Source organism: Vipera berus (genome assembly GCF_964194415.1).
Source record: "Vipera berus genome assembly, chromosome: 1".
NCBI lineage: Eukaryota > Metazoa > Chordata > Lepidosauria > Squamata > Viperidae > Vipera > Vipera berus.
In genome coordinates, this window is record NC_138202.1 from 273,973,684 (window position 1) to 273,992,870 (window position 19,187).

At 38.2% G+C, this 19,187-nt stretch overlaps 2 protein-coding genes across 2 annotated transcripts in view; one reads left to right on the forward strand and one right to left on the reverse strand.

Moving 5' to 3' along the window:
• Positions 1–12,696, reverse strand: NUP43 (nucleoporin 43). Its single transcript, XM_081339281.1, has 9 exons — positions 12,654–12,696; positions 8,425–8,765; positions 7,113–7,235; positions 6,826–6,903; positions 5,591–5,759; positions 4,581–4,716; positions 3,752–3,903; positions 1,880–2,002; positions 1–623 (listed from the first exon to the last, which is right to left on the reverse strand). Exons 2-9 carry the CDS (start codon positions 8,542–8,544, stop codon positions 409–411), a joined length of 1,116 nt encoding a protein of 371 aa, XP_081195407.1. The 5' UTR covers positions 8,545–8,765; positions 12,654–12,696; the 3' UTR covers positions 1–408.
• Positions 12,383–19,187, forward strand: part of PCMT1 (protein-L-isoaspartate (D-aspartate) O-methyltransferase) — a 31,913-nt gene continuing 25,108 nt past the window's right edge. Inside the window, exon 1 of the mRNA XM_081339293.1 lies at positions 12,383–12,732. Coding sequence (XP_081195419.1) covers positions 12,486–12,732 — 247 coding nt within the window. The 5' untranslated portion in view covers positions 12,383–12,485. The remainder of the gene's footprint in view (positions 12,733–19,187) is intronic.

Sequence of the window (19,187 nt, forward strand, 5' to 3'; positions counted from 1 at the left end):
TTCTCAACAGTTTATTCAAGTATCAATGAGAAATCTTTCAAATAAAAATTCAACCTTCAGCGTCACAAAAGATCACAAGGGAAATACTTCTACAAGCCAGTTTGTTAATATCTTAGTATGAGTACTAAAGAACTTGCAATTAATCTTTATTAGAGAATAGTTGAAATAATACTGAAAAAGACAGTGTAATTACAAATTACAATAATGCATAAAGGGAAATTTTTAATGTAAATGTATTACAGAATTACAGAAATGTATTGTTAAAAAGCTTAATCTGTAACATGAATTATGTTCAGTTGTATTCCAAATTATGACCCTAGTTTATGATTCTAGAGAATGTTATTGATTACAATTTTTAGAAAAAAATTTCTAAATTTACAGAATAACATTGTTTTGGGAAAAATAACGCTATACAAAGAGGTCCTTCTTAACATAAATAGATTCTGTGTCAGTACCATACACAAGAAATGATCCTAACACATCTAAACTGTTTATTGATAAAGTTGAATTTGAACTTAAATTTGTAATCTCAATGCGATCTTTAGTAGGATCATTGTTTAACCACGCACTAATTATGGACTGATTAGCTGTAGAATGAGGTAGAAATGAAGTATTTCTTCCACCTAAAATAAAACACAGAAATAAATGTTATCTTTAAGTAAAAAAATGGGAATTATTTAAATGTAAGGTAAATGTATTGTTAAATATTGTTAAAATACTTGGCTTTGCTGTTTGTCAAAAAATAGTTGTTTTCTGCTCTAGAATAATTTCAATCACTTTCACTGCCTTTTCATTTCAAGTTAGGCTATTATTAAAACTATGTAGATATCTGGACTTGAAGGCTAAAATAGCACTAGCAATAGCACTTAGACATATATACCACCCCATAGTGCTTTACAGCACTCTCTGCGTGGTTTATAATGTCAGCATATTGTTCCCAACAATATGGGTTCTCATTTTACCCACCTCAGAAGGATGGAAGGCTGAATCAACCTTGAAACCTATTAGAATCGAACTCCAGGCTGTGGGCAGAATTTGCTTGCAATACTGCATTTAACCACTGCACCACCAGGGCTCCTTGCAAAATGTGATTTGGCACAAGGTGTGCATATAGCATTTTAAAGCAGCCTCATCTTGATTTACACAATTATTATTATTATTTGGAAGAGACCTTGGAGATCATCTAGTCCAACCCCCTGCTCAGGCTGGAAACCCTATACCATTTCAGGCAAATGGCCGTCCAGTCTTCTTAAAAACTTCCAGTGTTGGAGCATTCACCACTTCTGGAGGCAGGTTGTTCCATTGGTTAATTGTTCTAACTGTCAGGAAGTTTCTCCTTAGTTCTAGGTTGCTTCTCTCCTTGACTAGTTTCCATCCGTTGCTTCTTGTCCTGCTTTCAGGTGCTTTGGAGAATAGTTTGACTCCCTCTTCTTTGTGGCAGCCCGAGATATTGGAACACTGCTATCATGTCACCCCTCACCCTTCTCTTTGTTAAACTACACATACACAATTGGTGCACAATTGCAGGAAAAGATACAAAAGATGTTCGCAACAGATGCTGTTTCTGCACATTTCAAATTACATTTGCCCTTTGAATCTGAATCTCTCACATCTGTTCTAGTTATTAATCCAAAAGCAATTATTTTAATATTTATGCCCATTTCCTCTATTCTCCACTTGCAGAAATCTGAAGTGTTGAATGTGGCCAGCATGGAAAAACACTGTACAGTACATGAAAGCATTTTACATTAGAAATACAAGAAATGTTAAAGTTAACTATAGAAATATTGTGCAACACCACCAGAAAAGTTGCTATTTCTATCCTAGTCTGCTAGTAGCATGAAATACTTAGTCAATCAAAAGTTTGGATAAATCTTACCTGTATGAAGAAAAGATTTTCTTTCAGTCACATCAGAGGAAGCATCCCAATGCCACAAAGATCCATCTTCTGAACAAGTGAACAAATGATCAGGATTGGAAGGATGAAAGTGTACTTCCCATACTGTAAAAGTAAATACATGGCAAATATAATATGCAAAAATAGAACATTCTAAAAAAGTTACTTACATTTCAACCTCACGATAGCAAATGTTTAAAAATTAATTTTGTACAGAATGGCAAACTAGTAATACATGAAACACCCAAGAAATTATCAGTCAGTGCCTTCTATTAGCATATTCCTACATTCTATGTTAGCACAGGACATCTTGAAATTGTTTAATGCTTATCCTACAGGCCAGCAGTCTCCAACCTTTCTGGCGCAAGAGATCCCGGGGGGGGGGGGGGGAGAAACAGTTTAAGACACAATCTAGATCCCGCATATGAGCAGATGAAACTTTGCTTGCTTGCCCTCTGCTTGCATGGACCGGTTCCTAACAAGCTAGAGTGGTATTCAACTGCGGCCCAGGAAGTTGGGGACCCCTGCTTTAGACTAAGAATAGTAATTACTTCCAGATGATATTGTTTGGTTTAGTCTTAGCAGATTATTAAATAAACCACATTTAGCTGGGTTAAAAAAATCATGATTCATGTCACTATGCCAACTAAATCAGCGCTTTTTTTTACAACCTTTCAATTCCAAGTAAGCCATCAAAGCACATTTGTGAACGTAGCCATAATCTGATTAAATCTGGAATCCCACTTTTTTTACTGACTTTTTCATCCAGTGGATTCTGCCCAGTATATACACTATTCACTTGGGCTTTCCTGGGAAAAGCTTAAGAAACAACAGAAACAGCACTGGTCACACTAATGGGGAGAGAGTAGCAAGTGGAATGGAGGTAGTGCATCCTTGCTCTCCTTAAACTCTTGGCAGCCTTCAATACTATGGACCATAGTAAAAAGGATACCATGGTCCATGGTGAGCCCTGGCAAAACAGAATAGCTTTGGGTGCATGAAGCTTCAAGATCCAGGACTTCGACATATTCAGTTCAGGATAGGGGTCATACTACCCCAGACTGACCCTGTTTGCACCTTGGGGGTTCTCCTGGACTCATGACTCCTGTTCAAAGAGCAGATGGCAGTCGCAGCTAGGAGAGTCTTTGTACAACTTTGGGTTGTGCACCAGTTGTGGCCTTTCCTGGTTCAGGGGTCCCTGCACTCAGTCATTGAAGCCCTGGTCATCTAATTCTTGGACTACTGCAATGTGCTTCACATGGAGCTACCCTGAAGAGCATTTTGAAGCTTTAACTTGTGCAAAGTGCAACAGCGTGCGTAGTCTTTGGGGCCCCTAGTGACTCATGTTACACCACTGTTCTGTGAACTGCACTGGCTACCAGTTTGCTTCCAAGTGCAATTCAAGGTATGGGTTGCTACTTTTAAAGCCCTGCATGGCATGTCCAGATTACTTGAGGAACCATCTCATCCCAATGCCCCACCCATGTTAGCAGAGGAGGCATGCTGCGGGTCCCTTTGGTCAAGGATTTCTGGCTGATAAGAGTCCAGGAGAAGAGCTTTCTCTGCTATGGTGGTGGCTCTTTGGAACATCTTGCCCCCAGATCTATACTCACCCTGTTGATCTTCCGTAAGAGCATGAAAACCTGGCTCTGCCATTTGGCCTGGGCCCTAATGGACTAATAGTAGATCCCACCTCTCTGCCGTGTATCCTGCTCACACTCATCTTTTAATCATTATTGTGTGTGTGTGAGATTTTTTTTTCAAGCACTGTTGGTGTGTCAATATGATGAAAGATTGTTCCCCTAGTTGTTACTACTACTTTAGAATAGTTATCTTGTTTGCTTAGGTACTTACATTCTGCTTCATGAGCATTTAGTAAGGAAACTGGCATGCTGCCTTGTCTTACATCCCAAATGCTCAACATTCCATCTTGACTACCTGTAGCAACAATATGTTGTTGATTGGGATGCCTATCGACACAATGTAGTGGTACTCTTTCCCCTGTCCTGCATAGGAAAAACATTTTAAGAAATCACAAAGTTTGTAGTCAAAACGCTATTTGAAACTCTGGAAGTATCTACAAACTGTCATGCCCTCAAAATTTCTGCTGAAAAGTTTCAGACTGCCACATTTTAGCAGGAATAAAACCAGGTTTTTGTTGTTCTGAGTTTTAGTGAAGTAAAATCCAGAAGGATCCCAGAGTAGTTTTAAACAGGCAAATTGGTCTGAACCACCCCTTGAGAGCTTTCAATCTGGCATATCTCCAGAGCCTGCAGATTTTCCCAGTGTTTTCCTCTGCTCTCGTCTCCTGGGCTGCCACTGGCGTGGTCTGTACCCCTTTTCCTTATTGTGACAGCAAGGAAGAGGCTCGCAGTATATGCCTGATCTTACCAGTGCCTTCCTTTCTTCACTTCCCCAAAGCCAAATCTGATGACCTAGTCTTTTTCTCACTCTGATGTAAACAAATCTTACCCAGATTAAAACAGTCCTATTTCATTTTGCATCTGGAAAACTCCAAAACATATATTTAGTTGGAATAGACTGCCTAAGCTTGTAAGCCGCCCTGAGTCTTCGGAGAAGGGCGGGATATAAATGGAATTAAAATAAATAAATAAATTTTGCACATCCCTATCGTACAACTTTGGCTTCATCAAAGCTTTTTATATGAAAGCAAAATGCTTACATTGAAAATATTTGTGAAGGTTCATTTCCTTGCTGCCTGAAGTCCCATATTTTTAGCTGACCAATAGAATTGACTGTCAGAATCTCTGTTGTGCGAAGTTGGGTCACTGCTTGGAGTGTACTGCTGTCAGCATTATCTATGAGAAGTTAAAATAAATATTCATACTTAACAATGCCTCTTTAAAAAATTATCAAGATTTGGCAACACAGCCATATTACAGAATGAAATTGCTTAGCAAGTACAGCATTACATTGTCTCAAATTTGAGTACTATCTCCATCTCTCTTGCACCAACTATACATGTGAATTTTAATGCAACAAAGGATTCAGGTAGAAATCAACTGCCCTAAACTAAGAGCAAACCCTTTAAAGTGTACATTACACTGCACTCTTTCCAATAAATCACAATATTACAGTAATTGCTCAGTTCAGAAAACAATGCTACCTTCAAAATTTCTGCATACTGCAAATACTAGCTTTGCAATGCCAATAACAGCATTTCACAAAATTTTAAAGTATTGGTATATTCTTTCCATATAATCTACATAAATGCAATTATACAGTATTCTGCTGTATGAAGGTTGGAGATAAAATATTTTCTGTCCAATCAGAATACAAGACTGAAACAACAGAAAACTATTTTCCACAGGAAAAGAGATTTAGAATCTAGTGATCACTAGTACAGAATTATTTGAAATTTACGTGGAAGCAGCAGATCAGCTGAAGTTCTATTCGTGGAAGCTGTTGCCATATAATTACTTGGGAATGTGCCACAGATCATTTCCATTTAGTAAAATTCTCATGTATTTTAAGTGCTATGGCAATTGTTATCCCAATAAAATAACCCTTTGGTTTCTAAATTTATAAAGTGAAAATTGAATTCCTGCTAAAAGAGTAAGTAAGTAAACTGATACTTTCTCTATTCTAAGCCTTCTAGAAAAACGTGTAAGATACCTTATAGCAATATGTTGGCATATATTTCCGCCTTCATCATTAGTCTTATCTTCCTACCTATAGTACGTACAGCTTCCTTACGGTCAGTGGTGAACATGTTTATCCTACCATCTTCTCCAATACTAAAAATTTCAGGGCTATTGCAAATGATCCCAGTGCATGATGCACTTCCCCAGGAGTGATCATAATAATGTGCTTGTTCCCATTTCTGATTTATGGAAAGAGTCTAAAATATAAGAAAAAAGAAACTATCCATTAATTGCACAAAATGTTCAATTAGAAGGTTGCTTGAAGCAAAGTACTACTTCAGTCTAGACTTAAGCACATTATATATTATATACAAATTAATAATAGAAAATAAAACTGCAATATTTGAAATTATAGAATCTAAGATTCATAAAAATATGTATATTATAGGAAATATAATATGTATGGGACATTTATTGCCTTTTCACAACTACAATAATGATTTTCACTATGTAGTTCTCAATTATTCTGCTTGGGTTAATAGACATATGCAAAGCCAGAATTCTTTTTTTCTAGTAACTATTTCAGACTGTGCACTTAGACTCATTATTGTGAAAATATCTTGGCAACCTATTAGCAAAATAAGTGTTGCACAACTCAATTCTAGACATCTGCAACACACTTTGAAATCCCAAGGCTGTGGGCAAGACAAGGAACTAACCCCCCCCCCCACACAAAAAAAGACTGTAATTACAATAAACTGTAACTCAATTTCTATCAGTGGTAGAAAATATGTCTATGTAGTCAACTCAAGAGCCTTACCTTTTTATATACAGTGGGACCAACTGCAAAAGTTTATATTCACCCTTGCTTTTTTAGAGTGATATTAAGATGGCCCAATTAGAAATTTTATATCTCTATATTATTCTTTCAGGATTCAGAACAACCTGGCTATGGATTTAAGTAAATAAATGTTGCATACAGCAAATTTCAAAAACGGGAAAACTTCATTGTAGAAAAAAAAATAGCTTCATGGCAGCATACAATAATACCAGACTACCCAATTTTTCTAGACAGAAATTCAGTTTTGCTTCCACAATGCTTCCAATGAACTAATGAACTGCAAAATAAATGAATATACAAAATAAAGCTGTGAAAGACAGAATTTCTTAACAGTTTTTGAACAATGTATTTCGCCAAAGAGGGCAAGGAGGAAAGATCTAGTTTCACAGTTCAGATAGTGGCTTATCTGATTTAAATTCAAGTTTTCTTGTGTAAGTAGCCTTTTTGCCATTTGTTTGATAATGAAAACAAATACCATTTACCTGATTATTTTGATGATGCCGGAAAATGGTCACACTCCCAGTAGATGAAGCAGCAACAATTCTCTCCTGATCCAAAAACTAAGGAGAGGAAATCTGTTAGCACAATAAATGATTTTATCTGTAGTGAAAAAAACATTTAGCTTGGTAATAAATGTTTGCATTTTTATGTGAGAGTGTATATATCATAATGCCAAAAAACAATTTGGAAATCTGCTTTCATATGGCTGCAACAGTAATATCTTGAAGCTTCTAAAGCAAAGATAATGCATGTCTTATACAATTTTTACCTGCATATCCATAACATCGCCACTATGTTGGATATCACAAAGCAAATGTGGTTCTCCATGATATTCACCATTTGGGACCAAGCCTGCAAAATCTCCAACAGACCAAACGGAAACCTTATTTTCCTGTAAAATTATAAGAAATATATATTCTTGTACAATGTTAATAAAACAATGTGTCTTCATCACTTATTAAATTACTATTTTGTACTTTATTAGATTTATATATCTTTTGTATAGGAGCTCAAAGTACCCTATTTTACTTCCTATTTTCTATTTTTCCCATAATGACAATCCAGGGAAGTAAGTTGGGCTGAGAGAAAGGAGAGCACCAAAGCCACCAGGTGAGTTTCTATGGCTGTGGATACTATCAGAAAATATCGGTAATAGCCACAATATCAACAACATCACTAATAACATCTGCTTCTATGTATAGACTATATGTCTAAAAGATGTTATGGAACAAATGTCAGATGTAGAACAGGTTTTATCAGACAAGATAGACAGGATCTCCCCACTCTGAGTCCAATGCTTTCACTGCTATTCTACAGTGGCTTTGCTATTTTCTCATTTTCAAATAATCTAGAAAAGTACCTAAGATAATGATGCATACAAAGGACTATATCTTTTGTTGTATATTTAAATAAAGAATTACTGAGATGTTTTATGTTGCATACAAAGTCAATTAAGATGCTCTATAAAAATTTTCAGAAATATCTGTATCTCTGAAAATAGTTTTGTGCTATATTTCTAAAGTAAAGGCAGATATTAATTAGTATTAATTCGGCCTTCCGTTATCTCGTCTACCCCTATTTAAGTTCCAGTAAAATGGGAATAATTTAGTTCAGCTGACAATTTCTGAGGCAAAATTAAAAAGAATGCAATAGCATTTAAGCTTAACATTACTAAGCATTCTTAATCTTAGCCACGTGGTGCTTCACTAAAGCAAAACAAATGTTCACCAACGACAAAAACAGTACTGCACAAACTAATAGGGGTTAGTTTTAGGATTAAACTGAACGACTAGGGCAGGGGTAGGCAACCTCGGCTCTTTTATGACTCATGGACTTCAACTCCTATGCTGGCTCAGGAATTCTGGGAGTTGAAGTCCATGAGTCATAAAAGAGCCGAGGTTGCCTACCCCTGGACTAGGGGGAAGTCACGACCATGGTTCAGGAATACTCCACATCGAGAAAAAGCAAACGCACCAAGTTTTCGCGATCATGACAGTTGGAGGGCACAGAAAAATGGTTATGGGGGGAAAGTCGAAAGACCCGAGGAAGGAGGAACGACGGTCAGGAGGCGTCCGAGTTACCTCATTATCCCACGAGCCGGTGGCGAAAATCTCGGGAGCCTGCAAGGCAGTGGCAGATACGGGTCGCCAGCGGGTCTTACTGATTTTCTGCGATACATACTTGCCCACTACGTCCTCCATGTTCGGGGAGAAACCCTCATTCCCGCGCAGGAAGATCACTTCGCAGGCTTTTTCAAACCCACATTCTTGATTGGTTCACAAACGTCACGGGAGACGGCATCCGAAAGAGGACAAAAAGCGCTGTACCTGCGCCTAAAGAACAGCCATTTCTGTACGAATGAGAATTCCGATGCTATCGCGAGTAGGATGCGTCTCTCCTTGAATATCCAAGTTAAGAGTATCTAACGGAGAGATTAAATATTTGTCTCAGCGCGATTTAGGAGGAGTGACATTCTGCACTACATCTCGCAATGTCGCTATGCACGAGTAACTTTGAAAAGATATAATATGGAAAAACCGACGTCATTAAGCTATAAGTTCTAAACTTAATTATTAAGGAGTAAGTCTTACTGAATGTACAGGGTTTCGCATCTATATACAATATGCACAGTTCTGCATTGCGTTATTGGAGTCTGCAGTGAAAACATTCAGTGGTTATTAATGTATTTTTCAATCTGGCAGAATAGAGACTACAGCGTCCAGAATTTCTAAACAACAGGTTTAAATGGCTGGATGAGAATTTGGGGAATTGAAGTCTCATTACAGTGGTGTGCATCATAAGCGAACCGGTTTGAGGGAGGCAGACAACATGAGCCTCATTGAATTTATTTATTTATTTATTTATGGGATTTATATCCCGCCCTATCTCCCGAAGGACTCAGGGCGGCTAACAACAAAACATATAATAAGTACAGAAATCAAGATAAAAATGAAATTGAGAACATCAGTGCAGTAAATTAAAATTAGAGAATTTAAAAAATGAATTAAAAATACTAAATATAAATTAATTAAAATGCCTGTCAGTCTAGGTCAGCCTGGTGGAACAGGTGTGTTTTGAGGCCACGGCGAAAGGATTGGAGGTTTTGGGCCATCCGAAGCTCGGGGGAGCTGATTCCATAGGGTTGGCGCTCCCACAGAGAAGGCCCTCCCCCTGGGGGTCGCCAGCCGACATTGCCTAGCTGACGGTACCCTGAGGAGGCCTTCTCTGTGTGAGCGTACTGGACGATGGGAATTTGTTCCCGGCAGCAGATGGTTCTGCAAGTATCCCGGATCTAATGACTAAATCTAATGATTTAATGACACTTGTTGCTGAATCAAGCACATATGAGGACCCAGATTGTTGGGGGCAATTAAGCTGACTTTGTAATAATGCCGCTTGGGGGTGTGTGTGAAAGCCCTAATAAGCAGGCATATACATAGAATGAAGGCTACTGCTAAGCTTGTAAGCCGCCCTGAGTCTTCGGAGAAGGGCAGGATATAAATGGAATTAAAATAAAAAAATAAAAAAATATGCTTCTGCTGATTAAACTATTTCAAGTTTTTCCCTACAATTCCTTTTAAAAGACATCTCTCTTGAATCCAGCTCAATTCCTGGAGAATTCGTGTACATATTCAAAAACAGTGCCAGGTTATTTTTGAAACAATTCTGCTTTTCTCATTTAGGTTTCCAGTTTGTAGGAATGTACACCTGGCTGTCTTTTCCTGGTCTCAAAAAGACCAGCAGGGTTGAACCTGGTAATGCAGGGGAGCAATGCTGAATATTTAATAGGAAAATTTTAAAAATTCTCCAAAAGCAGCAATGACAATTTCCATATTGTTGCTAAGCAAATTACAAGGACACATCCATGAAATCATAGGAGCTGAGTTTAACTCAAGACAAACTTTTCTAAAGGTAGACAGTTTATAGAACAGTTCCACAATTCTGAAAGAGCAAGAAGCATATTATGAAATTTAATGCTACAAGCAGAATGAAGTAACACTGAAGACAAATGTCATACTTAATTCAATAAAATAACCAATAATTTATTTGCATCCTTGAATAAGATTGCATTTAATTTATACAATTAGATTTTATGAATATTTTATTATGCTTCTCTCCCAAGGCAGAGGAATTTGTACTGCACTCTTTCACAACATTCCCTTGGAAGTAGATAAACCTGAGACATAATGACTGGCTTAACCATCTGGAGTGGGTTGGGAATTATATGACTTCCCATTTTATTTCTTCATATTGCCTGAGTGACAGTGGCTTTCCAATGTCTCATATTGCACTTACTCAGCTCATTTAATCAGAGACACCAATATTAAATCTGTAAGCTTCAGAATACCAAGCATATACTCCATGACTGCTTCAAATTATTATTCAAAAATTAAGTTTATAAAATTACTCTCTACAATGCATTTTGTAAAACTCCAGCCTCTACATAAACAAACCTAAGCTTTCAGTGAAGTCTGATTCTGTGGCGCAAAACTACTAAAATTCATATCATGGCAAACGCTTCTATTGGTTAACTGCAAGTCTATTTTGCTAATTGGTACTACTACTATAAAATAAATAAAAATACTTTCAAAATATACACAGGATTGAAATATGAGAAAAAAGTTATAACTCTATTAAGAATAATACTGCATTACACGTTTATGCATTATAGGTATTGTCTGATGAGATTAATGTCATTTAATTCCTATGGCATGGCAAACAATATCAGGTTTATGTTACTTGAATCTCAGAATATAAAACACATCCTGATGGAGTGACTTACACAGAAATTTTAAATATTTACAAATCAAAGATATAAGACTATTTTGAACTATTTAAAAACAAGTCATCCTCCAAAAAAATGGGGCATTCAAAATGTTATTAAATATAGCCTTGCTAATATGACTTTTAAAAAAGATACACAAATACTTGTATACAAAGATGTACAAAATAATGTTTGAAAACCTTAAAATGGCTTAATAAAGCATTTTGTCATTGTCCCTGTGCGCACAACTATACTGCTTACATTGAAGAACACCAATTAATGTGGCTCACATATTCCTGTGAAATGCCAAAATTGATAGCATGTCTTTTTGAGTAATCTAGATGTCCTCCATCAGTTCATCAACTTGATGATGTTGTTATTGCAGATCATTCACTTCATTTTTGATCATAAAAATCAGCTCTTTCTGTTCACCATATTTATATTTATATTTTTTGGCCACAGTAACATAATCATCACCATAAAGAACCTGCTTTTAGTAGTGATTTTCAGTGGAAGGGTCTTCTTTAGCAGTCAAAAATCCAGTCATGACACATTGCTTAAAACTGCTTGAGTACTTGTCATAGCCTTCCATTTCACAAACAGCAACCCAACATTTTCACAAAACTACTTCCCAACAACCAAAATAAAACAACCTGTCAATACTTTTTATTGCAATTGACAACACTGGATTCATTCTTTTTCATTCAGTCCTTGTACTTTGTAAGTAGAGGTGAAATAAATACAACAGGCAGAAGAATGGGAAAAGTGATCATTCTGAGAAAAAAATGCCTGGGCCAGCATTAATTTGAGAAGCAGCTATGATCCTGCCATGAGGTGTGAGTACAGTATTCCTTTGTATTAATGATTTACACCACCCATGTTCAGCTGACACGCATAATTACCTGGGTTTGCACACCTTCAGCCAGCCACCCACACAGGTCCACACAACATACTGAGCCAAGACTATGCGTAGTGTGAACTCAGCCCACTGCTATTTATGCAAAGCAGGTGCACTGCTTTAGTGCACACATAAGATGTATATGGCTGCATACCTGCAAGCAGCGTTTAATCCTAGGATCGGCCTATATTTCAAGTGTTTGAAAAGCATTTTTGCAAACTTGCAGCCCCACTCCAAGAACCTTCCCACTTCACATTCCGAGCTGCTATTCAGTTCTATATATAAATTCAACCACATGTTTCCGTTTAGACATCTTCTTATCCCCCGACGACCCCACCCACCACCACCTCCTCCTCCTCCTCCTCCTCCTCCTCAGTCAGCACCTCTAGCCTCTCCTTCCCTGAGTCGCCGTGTCCCCTTCATTCGGTTAACTGCGCCTGCGCACACCGGTCGCGGTTGCCCGGCGGCGGCCGTTCAGAATGTCGAGGGCGCGGGGAGGCGGGGGAGCAGTCCCTCCCTCCGGCGGACGCGCAGCGACAGCCGCTGCTGCGGGAGGCGAGGAGGCGGCGCCTGTGTCGGCGCTAGAGGTTGTGTCCTTCCTGGGGAAACTCCTGTGCGCAGTCGCGGCACTGAAGGCGGCTCTCTACCTGCTCCGCAGAGTCTGTCGAACGATGGCCTGGAAGTCTGGAGGCACGAGCCACTCGGAGCTCATCCACAACCTCCGCAGTATGTGTGCGCGCCCGGCTCGGGGAAGAAAGAAAAGAGTGGGAGGAGGCAGAGGGAGGGGCCAGGGCGCGTGCTTCCCATTCTTGAAACCCGACGCAGGCACGCACCCTTTAGCTCCCGGCCGTTGCTAGGGAGTGACCGCTAGGATTCCTTTCGCGCGCTGGGGGAGGGGGGGAGGGGAAAAAAAAGCCAACTGTCACTGAGGGAACATCTGGAGACTTAAAGCGGGGGCGGCGTGAACTTTCCCGCTCACGGCTGCTTTGTGGGCTGTGTTCGCTGCCAGGCGGGCGTGTCTCTTGCTGCGGGAAAAGCCTGTTTTGAAGGGCAGTGTCCGCATAGCTTCGCTGCCAGGCCCGGCGGTGGGAGTAGCGCCCGGAGCCTCCCTCCCGCAAGCCTCGCTTTCTTTGCTCCTCTCGTCGGATTTCTTCTTCGCCGCCTGGCGTTCCCCTCTTCTTTCTATATACGGGTCTAGGGATCTTTAATGACTATATGGCATGTGCTGTGAAGGTTGCGCATACGTAGTTTCCTGAACTCTGCTCCACTGTTAATCCATGTGCCTTAGAAATGTAAGGGTTCCAGATGGGACATCTTTAGGCAGGTTTAAGTTTCTAGTCCGTCAGGTGGCCGAGAGGGGAGAAAAACTATAAAAAGTGCTTTTAGGAAAGCGTGGCAGTTGGCCTCTCTCTTCTGCCACTTGCTTATTATGCAACGTTTGGTTTCTTACAGTGAGTCTTATCAGTTATTATAATGATTATAATAATGATCTAAGTTTGTAAGCCGCCCTGAGTCTTCGGAGAAGGGCGGGATATAAATGGAATTAAAATAAAAAAATAAAATAAATCTTCGTTGGCTTGAGTTGCCATCCCATTCTATTTGTTGAGACTAAACATGCTGCACGTTGTCATATAATAAGAGCTGAACAGAATAGGTAATGCAATTGTAATAAAACTTAGTTTGACAGAATTTGGGAAATGCATCCTGTGACCTTCCTTATTGTTCAGGGCTTTTTTTTCAGAGAGAGGGTCATCGGAAGGGGCACATATATAAAGCTCCTGGACTTCCAGATCTGCCTCAAATAAACAGTATTTTGGGGTAATTCGTTATGAAACATTGAAGTTTATGTTTATAGGACTAAGGTAAAACATTAAGATTCTTGCTCTTCCATTCAGTGAGATATTCAGCACAAATAAATTTGGCGTAATAATATGGGCCCTTGTTCATAAAATGGAAAAACAATCATTTACACCGAATCTAGTCTCTTCATTTAGTTTCCAATCTGGGTCTACTGTCTCATTTGTGAAGATACTATAAATGAATAGAGTAGAAATGCAGACAAGTAATAGCTAGAACAGGAGGAAATAATTTGGGTATTATATTTTATCATCCCATTTCTTAATTTTTTAAAAAGAGTATAGTGCACTTCAGCCTTATGCAGTATAGTGCTTCAGGTTTGGTACTAGCACTGGGGAAATCTTAGTCATGGACACTTTGGGCTATTCATTGTTTCTTGGCCCAATATAGGAAAAATTTAAAAGCCCTACTGAAGTAAGACTGTTACTAGTACTAGTCAAATATAAATATTTCGCTTGCTAAGATATGTAACCTTCTAGAGATCCTACTCCATGTCTTTTGAAATTGGGAAAGACTGTGATACTTTATACTCGAATATCTGCATTTTCCACAATATAGACGTAGTAATAGATATTACTCTTATTTATTACTTTTCCCCTTGATGCTGTAGGAATAAGCTAAAAGCTGCTTCTGGTATTAATAGGGTTTGCACAGTGACCAGTTGCTAAATTGAGCTTAATATTTGCTTCAATATTTAGTGAACTGTGGGCAGTCCTTGACTTATGACCCCAATTGGGACCAGGACATTGGTCACTAAACAATGCAATTGTAATGTGAGAAATCACATGACCGCATTGCTTTGCAACCACAATCCCCATTCTATTGTTGTGAGCTTCTGAGGTAAGGGACTGCCTCCAACTCCCTCCACCTTCTTATCTTCCCTCCATCTCTGCTCTCTTAACTGCCCTTGTGGGCCAACAAGAAGCTCCAGAGCTGCATAGCCACCCAAGTTCATTCTCAATTGCCCTCACCAACATGCAGCCCACCCCAGCAGAGCAGTGCAAGTAAGAGTGCTAGCCAATGGAGAAACCAAAAATGGTTTCACCCAATGGGAAAACTTTGGGGTGTGTGTGTGGCTTAGGAAGCCACATGTAACCAGTGTTAATTGGAGAAGCTGAGCCATTGCTGCCTTTTACTTTTCCTTTACAACAGGAAAAGCATTTCTTTTAAGACAGAGGCCCCCAACCTTTTAGGCACCAGGGATCGTTTCTGTGGGGAGATGTTTTTCTGCAGACTGGAGGTGGCGTGGTTTCGTGTGCTGCCTGCATCCCATGGCTGGGGCTTTGCTTTTTTGTGCGGCCCAGTTTCTTGTATGCCGCAGCCGGGTGCCGGTTCACGGATTGGGGGCTGGGGACCTCTGCTTTAAGAAGCATGATGCAAGAATTCAGTTCATACCTGAATGTGACCTTTTAGGGACAGATACTTTGCTCTTGGATTGGGAGATAAAGTGGCAATGGTGGTCTATGGAAAAAGCCCTGTGTGGGAGGCTGTATTTGTTTTGGTATTAAACCCCAGTCATACGTTCATTGACTGCAAGGAGCCAATAGCCTGAACCCTCTTCGTGATTTTTCTTCCAAATTGGAGGGTTGAAGGGGAGTGGGCGGAGGAGGTGTGGAACTTTGACTCCTGTTTAGTTTGCCTTGTTCCTTTGGATCTTCCTTTGGCAGCATTTTTTTTTAAAGAGGGCAACTTAATGTTTGCAGACATAGACTAACCATAGGGTCGGAGGAGAGGGAATGCTGCTGCTTTTATTCTGGAAAAACCCAATAGGCAAATGAGGGTTTGGAAGAGGTACGCAAAGGGACAGGAAAAAGCAGGTGGCAAAGTCAGATCCTACTTTGACACAGTTCTGCTGGATCTTTTCCTTGCAATCCCTGGGCAGTCCAAGATGGCTGTCGGAGCTATTTGCTGCCTGCAAGGCAGAATGCACAATGGCCAAAAGGGGGAGATGGATCAGGGAAAGTGGCAGCACTCTTGTCATTGTAGGTGTGGGCATTCTGCCAATCACCCAAATTTTGATCATGTGACCATGGGGGTGGCCCTGCAATGGCTGTAACTTTTTTTCCCCATCTTTCAGTTTATAACATTTTATTAGATTATAGAATAAAATACAAAAATACAAAAGCAAATAATAGGACACAGTGGGGAGGGAAAGGGGAAAGAAAAGTGAGGAGGAGAGGGGAAAAGAAAAGGCATTGACTTCCGACTTCCTCTGTTGCAGTAGAATAGAGCATTAACATCGAAACTCAAATTTTTACTTTTCCATAATAGTATAAACTAGCCATTTCTATAATAACAAATCAATCTAATCAGTAAAACCCAAAGTTTCATTTTTTTCCACCTCAAGCATAATGTCCAGAAGCAGTCTCCAAGTAGAAACAAAAGTACCGGTACTTATATTCTTTTCTTTAATCGAAACAGTCAATTTAGTCATCTCTGCCAATTCCATCAGCTTCTGTAGCCATTCGTCCCTAGTGGGAATCTAAATATCCTTCCATTTTTGTCCGTACCGTAGTCTTGCTGCCATCAACATACATATAATCAAAGTTCCAATTTTTCCCCCCAAGTCTTTTTCCATTAAGCCCCAAAGAAAAGTTTCTGGTTTCATCTTTATCTTCACTTAAGAATTTTCTGTATTAAGATATGAATCCTACTCCAATATTTCTTTGCTTTATCACATGTCCACTATAAATGATAAAAAGTCCCTTCTTTACATTTACATTTCCAGCATTCATTTGAAATACCTTTATACATTCTAGATCAGACATGTCAAACTCGGACGATGGGGTGGGTGTGGCGTCCGGCCTGCGGGCTGGCAATTTGACACCCCTGTTCTAGATAATCTGGTGTTAAATACCAGCTATACATCATCTTATAAAATTTTACTTTTAAATTATAGTTTAGTATGAATTTTAAATTTTTTGTCTACATGCTCCCCCATTGTATAGACACACTATGAACAACTGGGTTATTGTTTCAGAGATAATTTCTTACCAGATTCCTCAATACCTTCAATAATAACAAAACTTTTAATGTACTGCCTTCACTGAAAAAATCCTTTAAAGTTCAGGGAGATATTCAGAGATGCATCTGCCTTGAAAATAGCCAATATTGAATTGTATAGCACAAACACATCAGGAGTTGATCACAAGAATTTTTTACAACATTTTGTTTTATGTCATAAAATGTTTAATGATAATTTTTATGATATAAAACTTTTATAAAATTTACCAAATATCAATTCCAACAAAGGAATGAATTGAAAGGTCTAGGTTCAGGATTTTGGATGTAAGCAGTTTGAGGTATCTTGGTCCAAAAGGTCTTGCCCTACAGTGCACCATTTTACCCAGTTAAATGTTACAGATACAAAACTTTTAGTAGTATATAGATTTAAAAGTTATGGAATCTATTTAATTTGAAAATATTGGTAGTAACCCCAGTGATTAGATATATCTTGGAAGCTCATATACTGTACATATGTAGACAAACAATTTGAGGGTTTTTTTAGGAACTGAATAATCATTACATAAAATATAAATTTTCAATTCTTCTAACCTATTTACATCTCACAAAAGCATAGGAATGTTTATTAAAACAAACCTAAATAATCCTTTGGTACAGAGTACCAAATTGATAGTAATTTTATTTTATTTATTTTTTATTTTAATTCCATTTATATCCCGCCCTTCTCCGAAGACTCAGGGCGGCTTACAAGCTTAGCAGTAATAACAATGACTCGGAAGTTCTGCTAAAAGTAAAGAACTGTACTGTAATATGGATCATATGTTACGTAGCTATAATCTTTGCCATGTTAATACAAAATTGGTATTATAAATTAATTATTTTAAGGAGAAGTTTAATGCTTTCCTTTCCTTGAGTAGTTTTTAATGTTTAACAACATTATGTTTTTTTTCTTTCCTGAGTAGTTTATGTTGCACATGGCAGCTATTGTACCAGGATACCAATGGCATTAACTTCAGGCTCAGTGGAATCTGAGTCCTTGTGTGAGATATGAAACATATTATTTATAGAAGAGGGTCCATAGCTCAGTTCATATTCATATAGTCCATATTCTTTTCAGGCAAAAGTTCTTGATTTCAGTCCTTGTCATAGTAACTTTAAAGACTAGATAGCAGAAAATGTAAAAGTTTTCTGATATGTATTATAGTAGATAACTATAAACTTAGTTTGAATATAAAGAATATCATGTTTTAACGTTGCAGAAATCATTGTTTCCTGAATAATAAGAGTCTATACCTTATAAGGATAGAAGCAAACTTTTATCCATCTTAAACTGTGGAAACCAATTCAAGAAGCAAATATCACTGGAACAAATAAGCTGTATTTCCTAAATGAGACATGCATAGCTATTGTACATGGTCACAGACATACCGGTATTTTAAAAGCCATCTCTTGTTGCAACTATATTCTGAATCTTTTATATATTTCCCCAAAAGAAATGATGGGTTGCAACTGGAATATGTTTCATATCAGCAATTGAGTTGGATAGACACCAACATAAATTATTTTTTTCTTCTGAAGTGCAGAGTATAAATTATATCAGTTGCTCATATCTTCCTCAGTGGGAATGCTGTTGATATTTTTTTAGTGAATGTAATGAGGTAATGAGCCATTTATATATTTGATTTATATTACTGCTCAGCTTATAAAAGCAGCTGTTCTTTGGAAAACTAAACTGAAAAAACAGTGATAACAGATTAGTTTTACTTGGCTTGATATTAATAATAATCTGTGTTTTTGTATATATTTTATATTGATTTATGTAAAAGCAACATTATTTGCATTTTTTCCTTAATGTATTTATTTCATTTCATTGTTATTCTATGTATTTGAATTTTGTTTGCTTAATACAGTCAATTTTGTATTTCTTCATATAAGCTGCAGCTGTGTGTGTCATTTGCAGCTCTCAGAATCTGAGGGCAATAGAATGCAGACTGAAACATTCTGGAGGCTGAACAGAGAGGCTGAACATATGGAGAAAACAAGAACAAGGAAATCAAATGGGTATCAGAATAGACTACGCTAGCAAATGGAACGTACTGTATCAGAATGTTATTCTGGTGCAATGGGGGCAGGCATTATGGACAATTTTAGAGGCTAGGATCAAGCATTTTTTAAGTTTGTTTTAATTTTTGTAATAATCTGTTTTTGTATTTATAATTGTTTGGATATTTGTATATTTTATCTCACTGTAAGCTGCTCAGAGTCACCTTGAATTGCAAGATGGGCGGTAAATAAATTTAATAATAATAATTGTAGTGCTGCTGCAGAAACCTAGCAGCAAACTTCTAAATAAAAGTCTT

Bases quoted from the DNA above. Each gene is read 5' to 3' on its own strand.
- NUP43 (XM_081339281.1), bottom strand. From the start codon at position 8,544: ATGGAGGACGTAGTGGGCAAGTATGTATCGCAGAAAATCAGTAAGACC. The intron at 6,904-7,112 runs GTAAAAATTGTA...TCCTCTCCTTAG, and splicing joins GCGATGTTATGGATATGCAG to TTTTTGGATCAGGAGAGAAT. The intron at 2,003-3,751 runs GTAAGTACCTAA...TTACTTTTACAG, and splicing joins AAATGCTCATGAAGCAGAAT to TATGGGAAGTACACTTTCAT.